The sequence below is a fragment of the Maylandia zebra genome, linkage group LG22 (assembly GCF_041146795.1).
Source record: "Maylandia zebra isolate NMK-2024a linkage group LG22, Mzebra_GT3a, whole genome shotgun sequence".
Classification (NCBI taxonomy): domain Eukaryota; kingdom Metazoa; phylum Chordata; class Actinopteri; order Cichliformes; family Cichlidae; genus Maylandia; species Maylandia zebra.
The window spans coordinates 25,190,844-25,211,461 of NC_135187.1; the positions used below are offsets into that span (position 1 = coordinate 25,190,844).

General features: G+C 41.9%; 2 protein-coding genes across 6 annotated transcripts in view; one reads left to right on the top strand and one right to left on the bottom strand.

The window, feature by feature from the left end:
• Window positions 1-10,013, top strand: part of dlgap3 (discs, large (Drosophila) homolog-associated protein 3) — a 154,291-nt gene extending 144,278 nt beyond the window's left edge. For 4 of the 5 annotated variants that reach the window (XM_004547790.3, XM_004547789.3, XM_076879072.1 and 1 more), the window contains 5 exons: window positions 924-1,143; window positions 2,215-2,509; window positions 2,598-2,689; window positions 2,865-3,011; window positions 3,629-10,013. In XM_004547790.3, coding sequence (XP_004547847.2) covers window positions 924-1,143; window positions 2,215-2,509; window positions 2,598-2,689; window positions 2,865-3,011; window positions 3,629-3,946 — 1,072 coding nt within the window. In that variant the 3' untranslated portion in view covers window positions 3,947-10,013. Of the gene's footprint in view, window positions 1-923; window positions 1,144-2,214; window positions 2,510-2,597; window positions 2,690-2,864 lie in introns of all 5 variants that reach the window. The other variant, XM_076879073.1, reaches the window with a different exon arrangement.
• Window positions 10,014-15,540: 5,527 nt separating this feature from the next.
• On the bottom strand, window positions 15,541-19,452 carry LOC101477725 (alpha-L-fucosidase 1). Its single transcript, XM_004547788.3, has 8 exons — window positions 18,886-19,452; window positions 18,580-18,714; window positions 18,043-18,180; window positions 17,843-17,948; window positions 17,473-17,673; window positions 16,996-17,186; window positions 16,494-16,593; window positions 15,541-16,407 (listed from the first exon to the last, which is right to left on the bottom strand). The coding sequence occupies exons 1-8, from the start codon at window positions 19,224-19,226 to the stop codon at window positions 16,273-16,275; spliced, it is 1,347 nt and encodes a 448-aa protein (XP_004547845.1). The 5' UTR covers window positions 19,227-19,452; the 3' UTR covers window positions 15,541-16,272.
• Between the last annotated feature and the right edge of the window lie 1,166 nt (window positions 19,453-20,618).

The following is a 20,618-nucleotide window of genomic DNA, read 5'->3' on the forward strand; positions in this document are numbered from 1 at the left end:
AAACATGAGCTGTTTATTTTGCCTGACATTTAAGCTGCTTTCATTATAAAAAGAAACAAACTTGCAAAATAAGACGTGTTTGTTTATCTCGCTAATTTATCTTTGCTCCAAAATATGTAGCTTCATCAAGAACTTTTGGTCTTTGCACAGTAATTTATGTGAATAATTTTCATTTACAATTTGAAAAAAAAGCCTTCATCTCCTGAGCGCCCAACAGAGCAGCCACCTATGGTTGATTTCTAGGCTAGATCCTATTATTTCATTTAACATTTCATCAGAGATCACAGCTTGAACTCGGCAACACTTTCTTCCAAGAATGTCTTGTTTTTCAGCCATTAGTGAGTGTAACCATGACTACTGCAAATCATACACTCTACATGACTTTCGCACGTGACTCAACCCATCTCCTAATTATATCCAGCTTTGCCTGCAGGTCAGATTTGCACGCATGCATGCAAACACTCGTAGCATCGCATACTTCCAAACCCCCGAGCGGTTTGTGATCATGCATCCCTTAACAACGTCCCCCCCGTCCCCCCACGCCCGTCACACCTGCTCGTCGAGCGCGACAGCGTGACATCTCAGAAAACAGCAGACTGATAATGGAAATCTGAGTCACCCCTCATCAGACAGGAAAGAAGGGTGAGGAGGAGGTGGGGTATAAACTTGTAATAGAGTTAACGATCATCGCCCAGTCCACCGACGTGACATTTTGCCCACACTGGTGCGTCATATGCCAGAGGATTTAGCAGGTCTTATCATAACCAAGTGAGTAGTAGTGAGTGCAGTGACATGGCAGCCTTACTCAAAGAAGAACGTGCAGTTAACAGAAGCCAAAATAATAGCACAATAAGAAAGCATTTGCATATAGTTCTCTGTGTGATTCAATTTCTCTGGGACTGCATTGACTCCCTGTCCTGCAGGAGAGCTCGTTTCAAGCGCTCCAACAGCGTGACGGCGAGCGTGCAGGCCGACCTGGACCCCGAGGGCTTCCCGGGATTGAGCATCGCTGTGCCGATGCAGGACAAAAGTCTCCAGTTTGGCTGCTCCTTCCAAAGGCACTCGTCTGAGCCCGAGTCCGCCAGCCAGTATACAGAGTGCCATCGCACCGTCCACACACAGGGACAGTGGGCCTACAAAGAGGTAGCAGTGAGCAATTCTCCTGTAGGATCACAGGCAGCTGTTGAAGTTTTACAGAAACAATCAAATACAAAAACATTTTAGCTTCATTGATCTCTGAAGGAAAACTTTTGCCACTTTCACTTTAATGCTCCTCTGGGCTTCATTTAGACATAGTAAATGACAAAGTCCTTATATGTGCATGATTATTTTGATAGTGGCAACACTGACAGCAGGTTGTGGGGACACCCAACATGTTTGCATGTCCTCGAGTTAATGGATAGAAATTCATGGTGTAATCGGTGTTTAATTAACTTGCAATCTTACAATAAAAGACATTTTCTTCCTTATACAACATCTGAAAATCAACATTTTTTCTGAATATTTTGCAATCTGAACTACTCATTTGCTGGGAGACCTGACAGATCAGCCTTGGGGCTGAGAGTAATATAGACAGAAACAGCTGAAGACACCTGGAGGCAGGTTTTCTCTAGTCTTGTTAGATTTTATCTTGTCAAGGCTGAAATGTAATTTGCTCAAATACTGTATTTAGGTACAGCACTGAGGTATCAGTACTGCACTTTCATCATTTTTCCCCCTGTATAACACTTTATAGTTCCACTCATTTCTGAGGAAAGAGTTTGACAGCTTTAATTACTATGATTTATACATACAAAACATTAACATTAGTATATTAACATTAGCTGTCAGGTAACTTTCTTGGTTATTAGCTTGGCTAATGTTGCTGGAAGAGTACCCTGGGTCTTCTAGATTGCACTTGTCAGCTTCCCTGCCTTTAGGAGGATATCTTTTTCTCACTGGTACTGTCTGTAAAGTAAAAGCTTTAAATAGCAATGGAAGTGAAGCTGGCCGTGAGTGTGTCCTTGTGTATTTGCATGGCAGAAGGATTTGCTTAAAAACTAATTATTCAGTAGTGCTATTCATGATTAAATATAAAAATATCATTGGGTATACTTAAACTGGATCAAAAGTGGAGTCCACACTGCACATTTGTGGCATTAATACTAGTATAAATAGTGGCTGAGGTTCAGCAGTGGTTCGAAAACAGGCTTTTTTGTTCTTATGTTATCCCAGGACTTTATCCAGACTGGCTACACCACTGAGGCCTGTCAAGCTGACACACGGCCCCACCAGCAACCGCACCTGCCTCCACGTTCCCACTCTCCTCTCCCCATTACCTCTGAGCGAGCTTGGGCGGGGACACCGTCCCTAGAGGGTCCCCGGAGCCTGCCCGACTCGGGCCGAGCCTCTCCCTGCATGAGAGATGGAGAGTTCTTCTTACGCCTCCTGCAGACAGAGGTGGAGAGGATGGAGGGCTGGTGCCAGAACATGGAGAGAGAAGCAGAGGAGAACGAACTTCCGGAGGAGAGTGAGTGAGAGAGGACGACTCGAGATGAAGATTAACAATGAATAATTCTTGGGTTTCTCAAACTACGTGTGTGCTCTTTCCCACCTAGTTCTTGAACTGATTCGAAACGCAGTTGGCAGTGCCCAGATGCTCATGTCTCAGAAAGTCCAGCAGTTCTTCCGCCTCTGCCAACAGAGTGTGGTGAGTATGTGTGATTGCATGCGAAATCATGACATTACATATGGCGCATGATTTTTGCCGTGATTCGCTAAAGGGCTAGATTTGCTCGGCTGCAAACACTTCACCGGTGAAATTAGTTTGTAAATCCCCATGTAATGCTTTACTTGTTAAGTCCTGTCTCCCCCCGCACACCCAGGACCCATCAGCCTACCCTCAGCCCACGTCTCAGGACCTGGCTGCCTTCTGGGACCTGCTCCAGCTCAATATAGAGGACGTCAGGGTCAAGTTTCAGGATCTCCAGAGGCTCAAGGACTCTGGTTGGAGGCTCCCGCCTGAAAAGAAGGTGAGAGACCCGGGGGTCCAAACCACCCTGGTTTCCCTTCAGCACTCCCCCAGAGCTAAGATGGCAGTGTGCAGGCGAGTAGCGCAGATGGTTGTGCCCTCCAAGCCTTTTCAGGCTGTGAAAATACAGAACAGCAAGAGGAACTGAGCTGAGCTGAGCTGCCCACAAGACTGTGAAATCCAAAATGTGCTAGACGTCTTTTGCATTTAATGCAGCGTATTACATTATTTTCTATATAGGTTTGGCTACTCACTGATCAACATTATTCAGTCAACAACAAACTAACAATTGTTTCTCTTTTCTTCTTTTTCTTTGTGCATTACCTCTGTTTACCTTCTCCCATTTCATTGCCTTTTACTTCACCCAATGCCAACGCATGCTGAGATGTTTTTTTGCTGATTTTATGTGCTTTGTCGTTATGTTTCGGTCCGTGATTCTTCCTCACTTGAATTTTTGCCCTTTATGTTGGATTTTCTTACCTTTTTGTTGGGTTTTCATCCTCCTATCTCCTCTTGTTTTTGCATGGGATTCCTTCTACACAACCATACAAAACCATATTTTTTCCCCCCTCTCGGTTAATCCACTGCCTGTTCACCTGATCACCACGACTGGGCTAGGAGGACAAGAAGCTTCCTCCACCCTTACCAAAGAAGCCAGCAGGTGGGGTGAGTGGCAGCCTCCGGGCTGATAGCGTTGGGGATGGGGTTGCTGGAGGTGGAGGAGGAGGTGGGTCAGGGGGCCTGGTGGTGCCTCGCGTCGGTGGGCACACCCTGCCCATCAGGGAGAAGTCAATGGACCTCGGGGACCGTCAGAGGACAGAAGCGAGGAGGCGGCTGCTGCAGACCCGGCGCACTGCCTCCTTCAGGCAGAACTCGGCAACAGAGAGCGCCGACAGTATCGAGATCTACATCCCCGAAGCCCAGACTCGACTCTGAACACCGAGCTGAGGTGTTTCCCTCCCACCTTCTCACCCACCCTCACCCCCTGCAAAGCTGGCCAATCTCAGTCTGTCTCCGAGCCCAGTTTTGGATCCGCACGCTGTTAATGCGCTACTCCCCTCTAGCATTTCCATCGAAATCAGTTATCATACTCATTAAACAAGCAATGACAGCCATCGTAGTGTCTTGAAATTTGGATATTTTACAGACACAGAGGCCTAAACGTGGAATGGTAGCTAGCTAGCAGACATTTTTAAGTCTTTTTTTTGTTTTGTTTTTGATTAATATTATGGCTGAAGACAAACAGCAGTCCACTTTTATAACCAACCGAGGTTCACGCAGTAGTAGCATGCCTGTGCGTGTTTACCGAGCACATCTCCATCACTGAAAAATCAAGGGCTTAACAGATACAAGAACTCATACAGAATCTCCCTGTATGGATGCCGTGTGCAGTAAAACCTCATCCTTCTTTGTGAGGTTTCTTAATCACATACAAGATGTGTCCATTCGCTTGACTGATGCTACCGGTGTGGATGAACAAACATGGATGAATTGAGCATCGGTTCTAATGCCCTTAAAGTCAGATGGCTGGCAAACCCCAAAGAACATCCCTCCCAGTCGTTGTCAGCCAACTACAGCTTGCACCTTTCACCCAGGTGCCATCTGTCCCCGGCAGCACTCAGTCAGAGAGTATGAAATCACTTTAAGTTTCTCTCTTTCGTTCCTCAAATCCCGTGTTTTCGTTTGACTACCCTCAGCATTCAGCAGTCAGGCTGTTTGAACGGGCAAGTGCTATTTGTACATAGAGTGCACAGTCATGTTTGCCAGAAGGAGCTTTTGCAGTGTAGCATCACAGCCTTGATGGCTAGAGAGCACTGCAGACATAAAATAAATAAAAAACTAGGGGAGAGAAGCTGTTTGCTTCTTATGTAGTCCTTCTGAAGTTTCAAGCGTTCAGGGGTGGGGTTTCTGTGAGCTTTTAGAGGAGAATATATTTTCCAAGGCTATACAGGACTCTGCTGAGAAAGCCCCCTTTTTCACTGTGAGACTATAGCACCACCAAGTGGTTAAATGAGGACCCAAACTAATAACAATGGTCTGTAGGAAGTTCTCGCCACTTCAGTCAGGAATTAACAGACACCCCAATGAAACAGCCATGACGGAAGATGGGGGGGTTTTGGGTGGGGTGGGGCTCTTTTTGTTGTTGTTTTTCGTGCTTTTTTTGCACTTAATCAGTGCTTTCCCTGGCGCGCAGTGCATTTTCTCTTCTCTTAGAAATTGTTTCAGTGGATTTCCCCCTACTGCTTAATTAAGAGGGCAGCAGATCGCAAAATAAAAGAACCGTCAAAGTCTTCAGCAGAATCTGCTTGCCTAACTCGAAGTGCCGTCCTCTCAATCACACAGAGCCCTGATTACAAAGAAGGGATGATTTCTCTGAAGGGAAGTAAACAAAAAAGAGTGGTATTCAGTGAACAGCAGTGCCCTACGAAACCTCCCCAAAGAGACATCAAACACAGGAAACCGCCGAGCTGCCAGACAGAGTCTGGCAACTGTGGTGAAATTAGCTAATACTTGATTGAGTGGACGTGTGCGTGCTTTGTTTCTCGTTATTGACTTCCTGAAATTCTCTTCTCTGTGGTCTCCGCTCTGAAAAGTGTAGCACGATTTGAAGAGTTTTTGAAGGGGGCCTCATTTGCAAATCTACTTCATAACAGATATTTCTGATACAAGTGTTTTGTATGGATGTTGCACAGAAAAATGGCATGTGTGTGTGAATGCACTGGAATTAATGCTTACACAGGGCTGCGAGTCACAAGGGACATGTGACGAAGCCCGGCGAATACTAAAAAGTCCAAATCTGCCATTTTGACGATAGAAAAAAAACAAACCCACACACACTTAAATTTGAAAAATCTTTTAGCATGACCTGTTTTTTCTTTTTTTCTAATATTTGGATGGAATGTGTTGGAAAAATGGGATATTTTATTGGGAGATGTATATTTTATAATATAATCCACATTTCTAGATTAGTAGAGATTATTGAGTACAGTATATGTACGAATTTAAAAAAAAGCATATATCAAATGTGAAATTCTACAGTATTATTATGATAGATTATAGCATTGTGTGATACTACAGTTGTGTGGCATATCCAGACTCAGTACATGTGAAAAAGAATCTCAAATGAATATTATTATCTTCAGTGTGTGAGTCAGGTTCACAGGGTATAACTGGCAAGAGTGTTAATTGCCAAGTGTGAGCCTCCTTAGGCCTACTGTATATCTTCTTCTGTGGTTCTAATGACATATACTGCTGTATCCCCTTCCTGTATTTCCTCTTTAGAGCCAACTACATGTGCCTAACCAGCTATATGTGGAGGTTTCCTTTGAACACAGTTTACAGTATATAAAGAAATGTAAATAGAAAAGTATAAAATATACAGAGAATATTGTTAAAGAAACTCTTTTTACTGTACTGACACACCATCTTTGATCTCCCCCACTTTCACTTGCAATACCCACACAAGACTGGCAAATTCTATTGATGTTAATACTGCATGCTTTATTACAGCTTCCTTTAGCAGAATCTAATGGGATTTGTTTTTTTGACCGATAAAAGGAAAGCACTTTTTGTAGCCTTTTTTTGTGATTTCAAACAAAAACAAATTGGTAGGATTTTACACTGTCTTTGTACAACGATCACATCCTCGGAGGACACTGATGTCGATGTCCTTGAAAACCGCAATCGATGTTTCGGTTCGACTCCGAGGCGATGCGCTTAACAGCCTCCATGTGAAACGGCCGATTTTATGTTTAATTCATTTGAAGGCGTGCGGTTCAGAGAGCGGCCTTTTTATCCCCATGATCCTCTCTCCCTGAAACTTGACAACATTTCAGCTGCGTTTTTGACCCAGCCCTCATGAAACAAAGCACAAAGACCTGCTTTATTACTGTAACTCCACTGTGAAGGACTCTTGACTCCACCCTCGCAATCCTCAAAGCTACATTCAGAGGGATGGCAAGGTCTTTCCATTATGAGTTGGCCTCGAGGGGCTCCAGGAATCTTTAAAGGCTTTGTTGGATATTTATCCACAGTAGCAACAACTACTCCTACTACTTTGTCTTCAGTTCTCGCTGACATTCTCCTCTATTGTTTATCATAATTTGAGGTGTTAGCCAGCCACCTTGCCTTGTGATAACAGGTCCACTGAAAACACACTTCTGGTGGTTGTGATTTCCATTCGTTGTTCGATATCTGCACAGTACACTGGAGTTGTACAAACATGACCTGACCACTCACCGACACAACAGACAGACTGCTATATGAACCTTTTCACCTCTTTCTGTAAGTGCAAAAACCCCACGTGGACAGCCAGATGGATAAGCCAACTCTCAGTACCTCAGTTTCTAGCAGCAGTGTCTCCAATCCCCAACCCAGGCCTCTGTCCTCAGGGGATTCTCAACCAACAGACCCTGAACATACAGCGTCAGACCAGCCCTGCAGGAATGTTGTTAATATTCTCTGAAAGTGTGGAAATCACACGTCATTTGAGCCCAGATTCTCTTTCAGCCATTCTCCGAGACTGGAAAGCGCAGCGCGGTAACGTGCAGGTGCTGGCGATGGAGGCGATCGTAGCCGATGTGCTACGTGTGTGCATTTGCTGTGTGCTGTGCATCTGCAACAGACTGAAGGTGTAGGGGTGTAGTAGCAGCAGATTTGAGTTTTAATTTTACATTTCTGTGAGACAGAGCTGCTCTGGAGGAAAAAGCTAAGTCACTGAATTAACCCTCATTACGAGAAGCAGAGGGGGAAATTTTCTAAAAATATTTTGTTTGTGTCATTATTCTCAGCAATATTTAAAGGTGATCAAATGTGTGAAAAAAAACTTTTTCAGACAATTATCAGCATTTGAATACTTTTAACCAACAGCAATAGGAAATATTTGCTTAGCATTAGCAGTGCTAGGATACAGGAGAGCGAATTGGAAACCATTGGAAAATAAGATCAGTGTGGAGAGATATGGAGGCTGTAACATTATTCAAACTCATACATCAAACTTAGCTTATTTAAAGAGGTGGGGGTTAATATATGTTTCCATGTTTTGGTCCTATATAAACTGTTACAGTGGTAAAAGGCTATACAAAACAAAAACTGAAATAAGCACTGGTTTCTGATGGTTTTTCTGTTCTTGGCTCCGTAGGATATAGAAGACATCAGGTATCAATATGGCCATCTCAGGTGCACAGCTCATGGCTGTGAGCACAGAAGCCCCACCCACCTTCAGTTCAACCCTTCTGTTTGCGAGAAAAGGCCAGTCAGAGGAAAGTTGGTTTATAGGAATTTGAAGCTGAAACAAATGAGCAGACAGGTTGTATCAAGACCCAATATATCATCAAAAGATCAAAGCTCTACTAGTAGAACTAAAATAAACACATTTATTACATACAGAATTGTTTTTCAAATGTATATGTGGATCCAGCCTACTGAGACTGCTAGCAGTTACATATAAGCGTGCTGGATTGCATCAATTCTTCTCACGTACTCGTGTTTAGCTGGAAATTTAAGTTCAGACTAAGGAATTAACAGAGGTGATTACAGTCTTAATACACTGAGTAACTATTCCTGAAAAGCTGAGTCCATATCTAATAAAAAAAAATGTTTGCACGCTTCCTTAAATGTTCTATGTTGCTTCCTTTCTGCCTCCAGAGCAGCTCAGCGCCAAGCAGATGTTTAACTGAAACTCCAATGTGCCTTTAGCACTGAGGTGTACTTCTGTATGTGTGCGTATTAGCACTGTAATGTCGCTTTACAGTAGACACGGTTAGCCATGCAGATCAGAGAAAACTGAGCAATTACTGTGTAATTAACAAAAATGATACCCTGCCACCGTCGTGTTTACAACAATGTAAATACCTGTTACCAACAGACGTTGCTCTTCTCAATATTGCACATATTGTTATTACGTCATGATTATTAGTATGATTGCTGTCATTAAAATGGTTAATAATTGCCATCCCTTCCATTATTACAAACGGTGTTGTTAGTCACAGCCATGGGGTAAACATTGTTCTATATTCAAGGATGAGTCTTGTGTACAATAACAAAACAAAAAGAAAAGGTTTAATATCTAACGAGAAAGTAAATAAATCGCTGCTACTAAGGAGATGGAGTAGAGGAAGAGGAAACTGAAAATAACTCTGGGAAGATATTTTTCTCTGGGATCACGGATGGACACTCCCATGCGGGGTGAGATCACTGAGAGAAAAGTAAGCACTGAACAGGTGGAGCGAATAGAAGACCCAGACCTAAGACCTTCTTTCTCCGTGTGCTTTTACTCCACTCTGAACTCTTAGTGCTGCCACAACAGAGACGAAACAGACTTCAAACTGATAAGACGCTCCACTCTCTGTGTTCTACTCTATAATGTAGCAAAAAACACAATAGCCCCCTCTTCTCCTTCTCTTTCATGTCTCACCACGATTTCTAAATCAGACGGGTTTGACACATTAAGCTTTTCTGTCTTTAAGCTCAGCTTTATTGTCGTGCTTACTTGTTTTATACACGTTCGATTCAGTGCCAAGACAGTATATTGTACAGTTAAATCATTAAATGCTTTTGTTTTGCTTTATTTGGGGGTTTTTGGGGGTTTTTTCATCCTATAAAGAAAAAGAATTGACCGGAGCATATAGCAATAGAGATGCCATAAAATATGAACTTTCACATTGCCACCAGTGAGTACACAACGTGCATGAACACAGCGATCCGAAGACGTGCTGGACGGCGGTGGAGGACGATGCCCGGTGTACATCCTGATTCTGTTTCTTGTGTTGTGCTTCTCATTTTGTACATACAAATTGATTTTCTGGATTTCATAATGACTCATGGGTCTGGATGTGTCGAAAGGAGCACGCCTGACAGCGCTGAAAGCCCAGAGAGATGGCACACTGTGACGTGGTTTACCCCAACACAGAATGTAACACTGTCAACGTTGTCGAAACATTTTCTAATGGCTAATATTATTACTATTAATATGATTATTATAAAGCTATTTTAGCGAGGTAAATGAGTGGGTGCTGCGTCTTCTTTGTGTGTGTTGATTTTTCTGATTAATGACCAAATAAGTAGGTGAGAATATATAAAGTGCATGTCACCCTAATCATATTTCATCGGCCTCGGCCTCACCTGCTTCAAGCCAGCAATGAAAGACAGGAAACAGTCTTCTGACTTAAATGGATCTGCTAGGATTACAGGATAAGATTGATGCAACTCATCCAAAAAATCGAAATGTGAAAATGACATTGTGCCTTACGGGCAATTATGACTTGGTCTTGACCTTCGCAGTTGCCATGCAACCAGGGGCGGATCTAGAGAAATTTTCTTATGGTGGCAAAGAAATCAAATGGGGTGGCAAAATCAAAGCCTTTTTTTTTTTCAAACACATGTGCAGGTGGTTACATATGGTTAAAATAATTCAAATGCAGTAAGTATACACGTTTTTCATATAAATATAGTCTATAACTTAATTATTGTCTGTAGCCCACATAATTACACACTTTAGTTACATAAAACATGTGAGTTTCTGTATAGCCTGTATAATAAATAAATATGTAGCCCAATAACTATAAAACCCAGAAAGCTACACAACATGGGGCAGTTCATTTACAAACACAAGTCTAACTTAAGTTTCATACTGTTTTTTGTTAGAAAACAATCACATTGTTACAGCTTAAATTACACAAAATGTCAGAAATCTGCACTGTTATGAACAAAAATTTAAATCTAATTTTTCACGATTTGTTGGATTAACCCTCTGAGGTCTGAAATACAACCGGCCATTTTTGACTCCTTTTGAGTTTACGTTTGTATTTCACCCTCAAATTGTTTCATTTTATTTTTTTCCCCTTGCCTTGTTTGGTATCTTTCTTTTCAGCTCAACTGAATTTAACTGTTTTTTTCACTGACATACTGCATTAGTATTACTGATCTGAAATCACACAAAGAACTTAAAATCCTAGTAGTATTTCTTTACTGTAAAAAAACCACAGACATGTGGAGTAAATTTTTATAACTTGAAATGCAAATATAAATTGTACATTTTGTAAACATATACAACAATTTGCAGCCAATAGACCTGACGGTTTTTTTTTTCATTTTGTACAACCATTTAAAAATATTACTAAAACTAAAATGAGAGAACAATCAGGTGTTGCAATAAGATGCCCCACAAATGATGTGTGCCAGTAAAAACAGGAGAACAGCACAGGGATAAACCTGCAGGCCTGACAACAGGAGGTGTATCACTCCGCTGGTTTTCTACTTAGTGACAGTGTTTACCTTGCAAATGTGCCTCTGTGACATTAATTAGTGCCCTCACTGACACACAAAACAAAACGACTACACAACAGAACAACTACACAAGACAACACAACACACTTATACACTCCACACTAAACGTCACAAACCTCCCACATCTAAAAACTCTCTCGTTCTCTCTGTCTCGCTCTGTCTCGCTGCGTGGCTTCAGCCTGTTTCTATGTCAGCTTACATCAGTCATGTGATTTGGAGGTGCAGCGTGTCCGTGGACCACAGAGGGTTAATAACACTCACCTTCCTTCCATTTCCAGACTGTAACATCCAACCACCCATGGTGTTGTTCAAAATGTGCTCTGGCACAATCATAAACATCACTTATGATGAAAAAAGCCGGTCCTGCTATGGGCTGAACCATTTGTTAATGATGGAGGGGGGAAACACTATGCAATATATTCAGTTTTAGCATTTATATTAACTGTTGATTGTAACTACGCTCAAACTGTTAATGCTATCTTATTTTAATAAACAAAACTGTCATATGGAAAACTGGGGTGGCACTTGGGGTGGCAAGGGATCATCTTAGGGTGGCACTTTCCACCCCATGCCACCCTTCTAGATCCGCCACTGCATGCAACCAGTGGAGACTCCAAGTCACAGGCTGGTTTTGACATAAATAGTCTTTGACTCTTGGGTTATTCTGAAAGTCAGATGTCAGGAAGAGATCTGAATTTTTTTACTGAATAAATTTGTGCAGTTTGTGACTATTGTAAGCAGGGAACCAACCAACAAAACGTGGGTGGGGGTGTCTAACTTCTGAAAATGTGTGTCTTATATGGGAAAACTCCCAAAGAACTTTAGCAACAACTTTTAAAAGAATATGACATGAATACAAATGTGATAACAGGAGGATTAACCACCTAGGACCTGGCGTCCACATATGTGGACATCACATTTTGGGTTATTTAGACCAAAATACTCAATTTTGCTCTACAAGGGCCTGATATCCACTTACGAGGACAATATAATGCTACTGTTCTATCGAAATTTTTAACGAATATCCTCATATGTGGCTCTCGTTTTCTTAGAAACAAAAATCAGGTAAAAAAAAAAAATCTGGTCATTCTTTGTTTTTATCAGAATCAGAATCAGAATCAGAATCAGAATACTTTATTGATCCCTGGGGGAAATTATTTTTTGTTACAGTGCTCCATTTTAAACCAACATTAAGACAAGACAGACAATACGCTAACTAAGAATAGTACAATATATACATATATATACATACATACATAAGTCACTTATAAATAAATAGTTGGAAAAGAAACATGTGTAGTTGTAGCAGCAAACAGTGTGTTAAGTGGATGCGTTGTACAGGGAGATGGCCACAGGCAGGAATGATTTCCTGTGTCGTTCAGTGGTGCTTTTCGGTAATCTCAGTCTCTCACTGAACGAGCTCCTGTGACTGACCAACATGTCATGGAGTGGGTGGGAGGTGTTATCCAACATTGTCTTTATCTTGGACAGCATCCGCCTCTCCGACACCACCTTGAGGGAGTCCAGCTCCATCCCCACAACATTGCTGGCCTTACGGATCAGTTTATTAAGTCTGTTGGCATCTGCGACCCTCAGCCTGCTCCCCCAGCATGCAACAGCATAGAGGATCGCACTGGCCACAACAGACTCATAGAAAATCCTCAGCATTTTCTGGCAGATGTTGAAGGACCTCAGTCGCCTCAAAAAATAGAGACGACTCTGGCCCTTCCTGTAAAGTGCTGTGGTGTTTTTAGCCCAGTCCAGTTTATTGTCAATGTGTACTCCAAGGTATTTATAGTCCTCCACAATGTCAACACTGACCCCCTGGATTGAAACAGGGGTCAAGTGTTTCCTGGTCTTCCTGAAGTCCACGATCAGTTCCTTGGTCTTTGCCACGTTGAGCTGCAGATGATTCTGCTCACACCACATGACAAAGGAGTCGACCACAGCCCGGTACTCTGTCTCATCATCCCTGCTGATGCATCCAACCACCGCAGAGTCATCAGAAAACTTCTGAAGATGGCAGGTCTCTGTGCAGTGGCTGAAGTCTGTGGTGTAGAGGGTGAAGAGGAAGGGGGAGAGGACAGTCCCCTGTGGTGCCCCTGTGTTGCTAATCACCTTGTCAGACACACACTGTGGGAGACGTACATATTGTGGTCTTCCTGTCAGGTAATCAACAATCCAGGACACCAGAGAAGCATCCACCTGCATCGCTGCTAACTTATCACCCAGGAGGGTCGGCCTGATGGTGTTGAAAGCACTGGAAAAGTCAAAAAACATGACCCTCACAGTGCTCGCCGGCTGGTCCAGATGGGTGTAGACACGATTGAGCAGGTAGATGATGGCGTCCTCTGTTCCGAGACGAGGCTGATAAGCGAACTGAAGGGGATCCATTCATTGGGTCCCAATATGCCCAAATATCAAAGAGAAATCAAAAATGCATGACGTGGAAGAGTTCGGGTCTTAGGAGGATAAATTGCCACTAATATATTTATATTTATATATACTGTATGTAAAAGACAAATGAAGCCGAGTAGTTCTTGGATTTGATGCCCATCTTCGAAGCAACCACTGCAAGAGGAAGTTTACAAGTTCATTACCAGTGTTGGTCAAGTTACTTGAAAATAGTAATTAATTATTAGTTAGAAGTAATTACTGATTAATTATCCAAGAAAGTAATCTAGTTACTTTACTGATTACTTATTTTCAGAAGTAATTAGTTACTTTATTACTTAGTTACATGATAGACAACCTGAATACGTAATAAACAATAGACCTTTCAGCCCAATTCTAATTTTTCTGCATATTTGCAACTGCAACTTTATTCATCAAGCAAAAATTAAATTATATGCAACATTCTCTGACTTGAAGAAATTTGTTTAGCATTTAAACCTATTATCTGTATATTCCAGCATATAAAATAAAATGTTTTGTTTTTACATTCACTCTTTCAAATAGATGCAAGTAAAACACAGCAAAAAATAAATAAAATCAAAGATTCAGCGCCACTAAGTCCTATCGTTCTCAGCAGGAGTGGGGCCCGGTGCCACAGCGGTCATGTCAGTGGGGGGGATCCGGGGGTTTCTCTATGAATTTCACATTCCTGTGGTGGCTTGGTAGATGTTTGTTCAGATTTGAAGTTTAATTTTTTGCTCTAGAAAGAAGGGTACAGCGGACACTAATGTTTTTGTCACTTTTTATGGAATAAAACTCAAAGTAATGTCAGTACATCCACGCTCTAAACGCTGCATGGTCGTACTCTCTCTCCCACACTCAATATTATCCTTGTTGATCTGCACACGTCTGTTGCTGCCACAGGTGTCGCACGCTCTTACATCATTGTCATAAGAAACTCTCACAAACAAAATCACGGTTTAATAACGCAGTGTGCTTATGGGAAAGTAACAGTAATCTAATTACTTTTTCGCAATATTAATCCCTTACTTTACTCGTTCCTTGAAAAAGTAATCTGATTACAGTAACACATTACTGCCCATCTCTGTTCATTACACACGGTCGCAATAGTCTCGGCAGTGATGTGATTTCCCTTTGTGGGATTAAGGTGAAGTGGAAATGGAATACATTTTCTGAGCTTTTTAGTAGTTTTAGATGTTTTAAAAAAACATTTTTTCATGATGAATATTTCAGATTAAACTCAAGAGTAAATCACTTTATATTCACATCTTTTTGCAGCATTGATGTATTAACCTCGACAGCACACAGCTAAAATGCAAAGTAGAGGTCAATGATAAGGATTCTCCAAACCGATTTTCCATTTTTCTCGCGTCCGTCACCGCCTGAAAGCATTTATAATAGAAATTCTAAGTAGACCAGATAAACCTATTAAGAAAGCCTAAAGGAGAGGACAAAAACAATTTAACGCATTCTCTGTCAAATGCTCAGTCCCTGTGGCCATTCACTTCTCAGTTAAGTGCAAAGTCAGACTGACACATTCAGGGGACATTTTTGTCAATTCGGACAGCCTAGGAATTAAAAGCAGTCAGTGGTTACTTATATATGAATACGGACCTCCTGTGGCACTTCAGGGGTTAGAACATCAATGCAGTCATCCATTAGTACAGATGTCATAACATTATCATGCCCCGCAGGTTTGTTACTGTCAACTGAGGCACTGATGTATTAAAAAGATTGAAGGAGGATAAAAGTACCATTTATGCTTTAGCAAATGCTAAAATACCTGCTTGCTGACTGACTGCATTGGAAGCTTAATAATAACAGAACAATTAGAAGATGAATCAAGTTGTCTTTTATTCCACCAATTTCAAAAGGAGGCAAGTAGAAAAAATAAGTGCTTTGTATATAATCTGCTCATTTTCAAAACAAACCGCAGGCATAATGAATCATTTCTGAAACGGCACTTAGCCGAGAAACTGCCAGAAAAGCTCCACAAGCTCAACAGCAGAATCCCGTTTTCATTCATAAACACTCTCTCATGACAAAACAAACACAACTGAGACAGTGACAGTAAATCTTTAAGCCTTCAGAGCGTCAAAGCGAAATCACACAAACTCATTACACCGGTATTTTCCCTTCAAGACAGACTGGAAGTTTCCCCATTAATCTAAAATCATTAAAACCTGAGTCGAGTCACTTAAAAATAATTCAACATTTTGGGCGTTTGTAGCTTACTGCAGCAGTCCAACCTTTTTTGCGCCACGGACCGGTTTATGCTCGACAATATTTTCACGGACTGGCCTTTAAGGTGTCACGGGAAAATACAACAAAATAAAACTAGTACCGGTACCGAAAAAAAAGAAGATTTATTCATAACACACATGAAAAGACCCAGGAAAACCGAGTTAACCATAAAAACGATAACAAAATAACGCTGAAAACAGATAAAAACCCTGAAAACCATACATTTCACACCTGAGCCTCTACTCTCGCAGCCCGGTACCAAACGACTCACGGACCAGTACCGGTCTAAGGCCCGGTACTGGTCGGGGACCGCTGGCTTACTGCACTAAGTCCAGTTCAAGCGTCCATGCCTGAGCAGGAGTGTAAGGCAGCTCTGGCAAAAGGACAACAAGGCCACCACCGGGGTTGACTGGGGCCCAAGATAAAGGTGTGGGATTCCCCACCAAGAACACCTGGGCAAGAGATAAAAGCAGATCAATAAAAATTTGTTCATGTTTTTCAACTCTGAGTACAAACATGGACAGCATTGTTTCTTTACCTGTGTGATGGCTGAAGCTTTGGGTGCCAGCAGTTTCACTGTGCTCATCGGGGGTTTGGCTGTTAGGATGGCATAGACTGTCAACCCCTTAGATGTATACCTAGAACAGTGAAGAGCATTACAGTTTTTTTTCTGCATACAAAAATACCAGCACCAAACAAAGGAAAAATCACCAGGACCAAGCAAGGTAACACAGACTCATTGCCTAACTAGATCAATACAGGCGATCATAGCAAGCTTTATTATGCACTTTACTCTGAAAATTCTCAGCTTCCCCACATCGAAACAAACACCATGCTATTTAACATACGTGTTGCCAAGTACAACAGTACACATCCTGTCTGTATCTCCCCGTAACCTGCATTAATCCTCAGAGACGATTAGCTCTCCCACTGCACTAAAACTTTCATACAGTTGACAGATTGTCGATAGACTCATCTTGAGAGTCAAGAAAATACAGTGAAAGTGAAGTGATCTGAGTCACATCTCCCTTTTTTCTTACCAAACTGGTACAGTGGTGTTTTCTGACTGCACCCTCCAGGGTTTGGAAGAGTAAATGGCCTGCCCGTTGACCTCCAGCCAGTCTCCAAGACCTCTTAGCCTCTCCTCAAACAAAGGGGGGATCATCCCGTCAGGTGTGGGACCCACATTCAGAAGGTAGTTACCCCCAAAAGCCACAGTGCGGACCAGATCCTGCAACAAAGCAACAGCAGACACAAGAGGAAGCAGGCAATAAAACAGTGTTACATTCCAGATGAGCAAAAGATTACCATTATGGCCTAACCATCAGAAATAAACAGAACAAAAGGACAACACACTTGGCTTGGATTAATTGATTAAATACAGTCATTATGATTACAAAAGTATTTCCTGAAGGCTGCATGCACAAGCAAAGATTAAAGGTATTCTATAATAGCCATATACAAATAAAAACAACCTTAACTTTAAATGTAGAAGCTAATATCTGTGCTACTATCACCTCGATAATCGCAGCCAATGGCAAAAGTTCGTTCATCTTCATGTTTCGACGGTAACCCCAGGAAAGAGTATCCACAGATGTGCATTTCTCCCACTTGTGTGTGGGCAGCTGGCCCGGCGTGTACTTGTCCTCGCAGTTGTAGTAGCCGCCATGTTTACAGGCACAGCCAGCTCCCCATCGGTCATTAGTCACAACGGTATCCTAAGAAAAGGAAAGACAGGCAATCATGAGGACTACTTTTGCTACCTGCAGTTCAATACACCACAGCTAAAATCCAGGAAGCACAGGGGATGTCTGGTTTGCAGCATCTGAACTTTCAAAATAAAAGCAAGTGCACCATCTATGACTACCTTGTCATAAAGACACTCACTTTAACCGGGCTGTCGTTGTAGAGCCAGGCCAAGAATTCGGTAGAGTTCCAGTAGGTGTCAGGTGCTTCCCAGTCTCCGTCAGACCAGATGACTTCAGGTCGATACCTCCAAGGCAACAGGAGAGCAAAGGTTTAAATATACTGCTGGCATACATGTATAAAGTGCGACCAGCTGACGCAACATTTTAAGCACCACAGACCTTACAACCATGTTATAAAGCTCTGGAAGTAGTTTCTGCAGCACAAACTCCTGCGTTTTGAAGCCATTCTTCTTGTCAATGAGATAGAGAGGGTGGAACCACTCATACAAGGAATTGTAGAGTCCATAGTGCAGTGACCTAAAAGGGGAAATTACAGACATTTGTTTAAAAAGGCAATACGTGCAATTTAAATGACATTACTTGGGAACACATCTGATCTAACCAACTATTACAACTGATACACATGGCCGCAACATTATTAATGATTAATCTTGACCCAACAATCACCTGGTGGTAAAGAAGTTTACGACAAGCAAGTTCCACAAATATGAAGCTTTAAAGCTTTTCTGCATCGTTAATGACACTCGACTGACACGTGAAGAGCTCTGTACAGGCTGATCGATGTGAAAATACAGGAAGCTCTGTAGGAGGAAGGCAGTGGGTTAAAACTGACTGGCCTTTTCTGCATACCAGTGTCAGCCCATCTGTCAACAATAACCACCTTTTTTTTTTAGCATCGTAACTTAAGTTTTTCACCTGTTGCGCACTGCCTCTGCCAGGTCTCCCACCAGGTCTCTGTGAGGACCAGTATCAACAGAATTCCAGTTCCATGAGTTTGGAGACTCCCAGTTAGTAAACCCTTCGTGGTGTTTGGCAGTCAGGACCACATACCTGCATTGACGAGGGTGTGCAAGTAACACAGGGTACTGTGCAATAATAATAATAATAATAATAATAATAATAATAATAATAATAATAATAATAATAATAATAATAATAATGTGTGTACTGAGAGAAGGTGAGGGTCAAAAAGACGATACAATGTTACAGAGAAACACTCACTTTGCACCAGAAGCTTTGAAAATATCCGCCCACTCATCCGGATTGAAGAACTGCGCGTGAAACTGACGAGCAAACTCTGGGTAGGTGAAGCCTGGTGGGTAGTTCTGGGACATGTAGTTCACATATTTCTGGTCCGGGGGCTGCTGGCCCTGCCAGTGCCACCAGAACCACTCGCTGCCAAAGCCGGGCACAGAAAACACGCCCCAGTGGATGAAAATTCCCAGTTTGGCTTCGTCGTACCATGAGGGCAACGGCCTGGCGTCCAGGCTCGTCCAGTCCGGGGTGTAGTGAGCCGCAGTTTGAGAAACAAGAGCAACGACAACAACAAACACGGTTAGCATGATGACAGACAGGTGAGCTTCCCCGCAAACTGCAGCTGCTCGAATGAGGATGTTGAAGGAGGGTCACATTTACAGTTCCCCTGACTGTGTCCAGAAACGGAACAACACAAAGTATCACTGCACAAAGTCCAAATGTCCCACAGGCAGCTCGGTAATACGACGACGTTTTATATCCTTTCCGTTAAACTGTGCCAGTTTCATTTCCGTCATATGACTCGGAGTCACTATCACGTGGTTGAGTTTTTCTTGGGTTTTTTTTGTTACAACTTTATTGAAACCGATGCCAGAACAAACAGACACCTGCACATGTAAGAATAAAGAAATACGTAATTATTATACCTTGTCTGCTTTATAATCAGATTACTGTTATTTTACTTGGGTATTTGTGCAGTATTTTTTCTTGGTAATATTAAATCTTTTTTTTTAAATTAAAGAAATCTAAGAATATCTTGATTTATTCTTAATCAGGAAATTACAGAAAGGCAATTCTTTTATTTTTGTGTTATTTTTCTTCAGTAATTTTAATTTAATGTAATGTGTGTATATGTATTCATGTATTAATTTATTTAATGTTTTCATAAAAGGTGCTTTAAAAATAACGTTCTGGGCGAAGAGTTTTCAGTGGTCACTCCTCCAAGTGACTTCAGTCTCTGTCTGCAGCAACAATAACGGCTCATAACCATCATTAATTATCTTCAAATTGTTTTTGACCAGTGTGTACTGAAACCAGCAAAATGAATCAGTCGTGATCCATCATTATTCCTGTGTTCTCGATATGAGTGGTGCTGTATTGATGGCTCTAGTTTTGCAAAACACACACACACAAAAAAAAACAACAACAAATAAAAACAGGTCACGATCAAGATACCATTATAACCTGTATTTTATAGACAGAACACCTGACAGATGTTAAGGTAAGGGACAAATAAAAGTATCCAACATCTGGAGGCAGATTTCTTTCAATGGTTTTGAAGATGACTGAATTATCTGAGGAAGATGTTCTCTGCACATCTGATTACAAAGAAATAAAAATCCTGATCTGGCCCCAAAACAAAGTGTGTCGTTTTGCAAGTCATAAAAACTTAATAATAAACTCGAGGAAACATATTTCTAAGGCATATTTTCTTTAACTTTCTTTAATTAATAACGAACTGCTCTACAGTGGACAGTTTTCTTTTGGAATACTGGGATGTCGAATGGGAATATTCCAGTTCTTTACTACTACATTCATGTCTCCAAGTCATTCTCGTTACTGCGCGCAAGCTCCGTCGTGGAGGACTCGATCTTTGGCTCCTGTTGCACCTCACACTTCATGTCCGTCGAGGTGTCCGTGTGTTCTTGGCCGGATGTGTACTCGGCTAAAGCTTCCAGCCCTGCCGCGATGAGGACGTC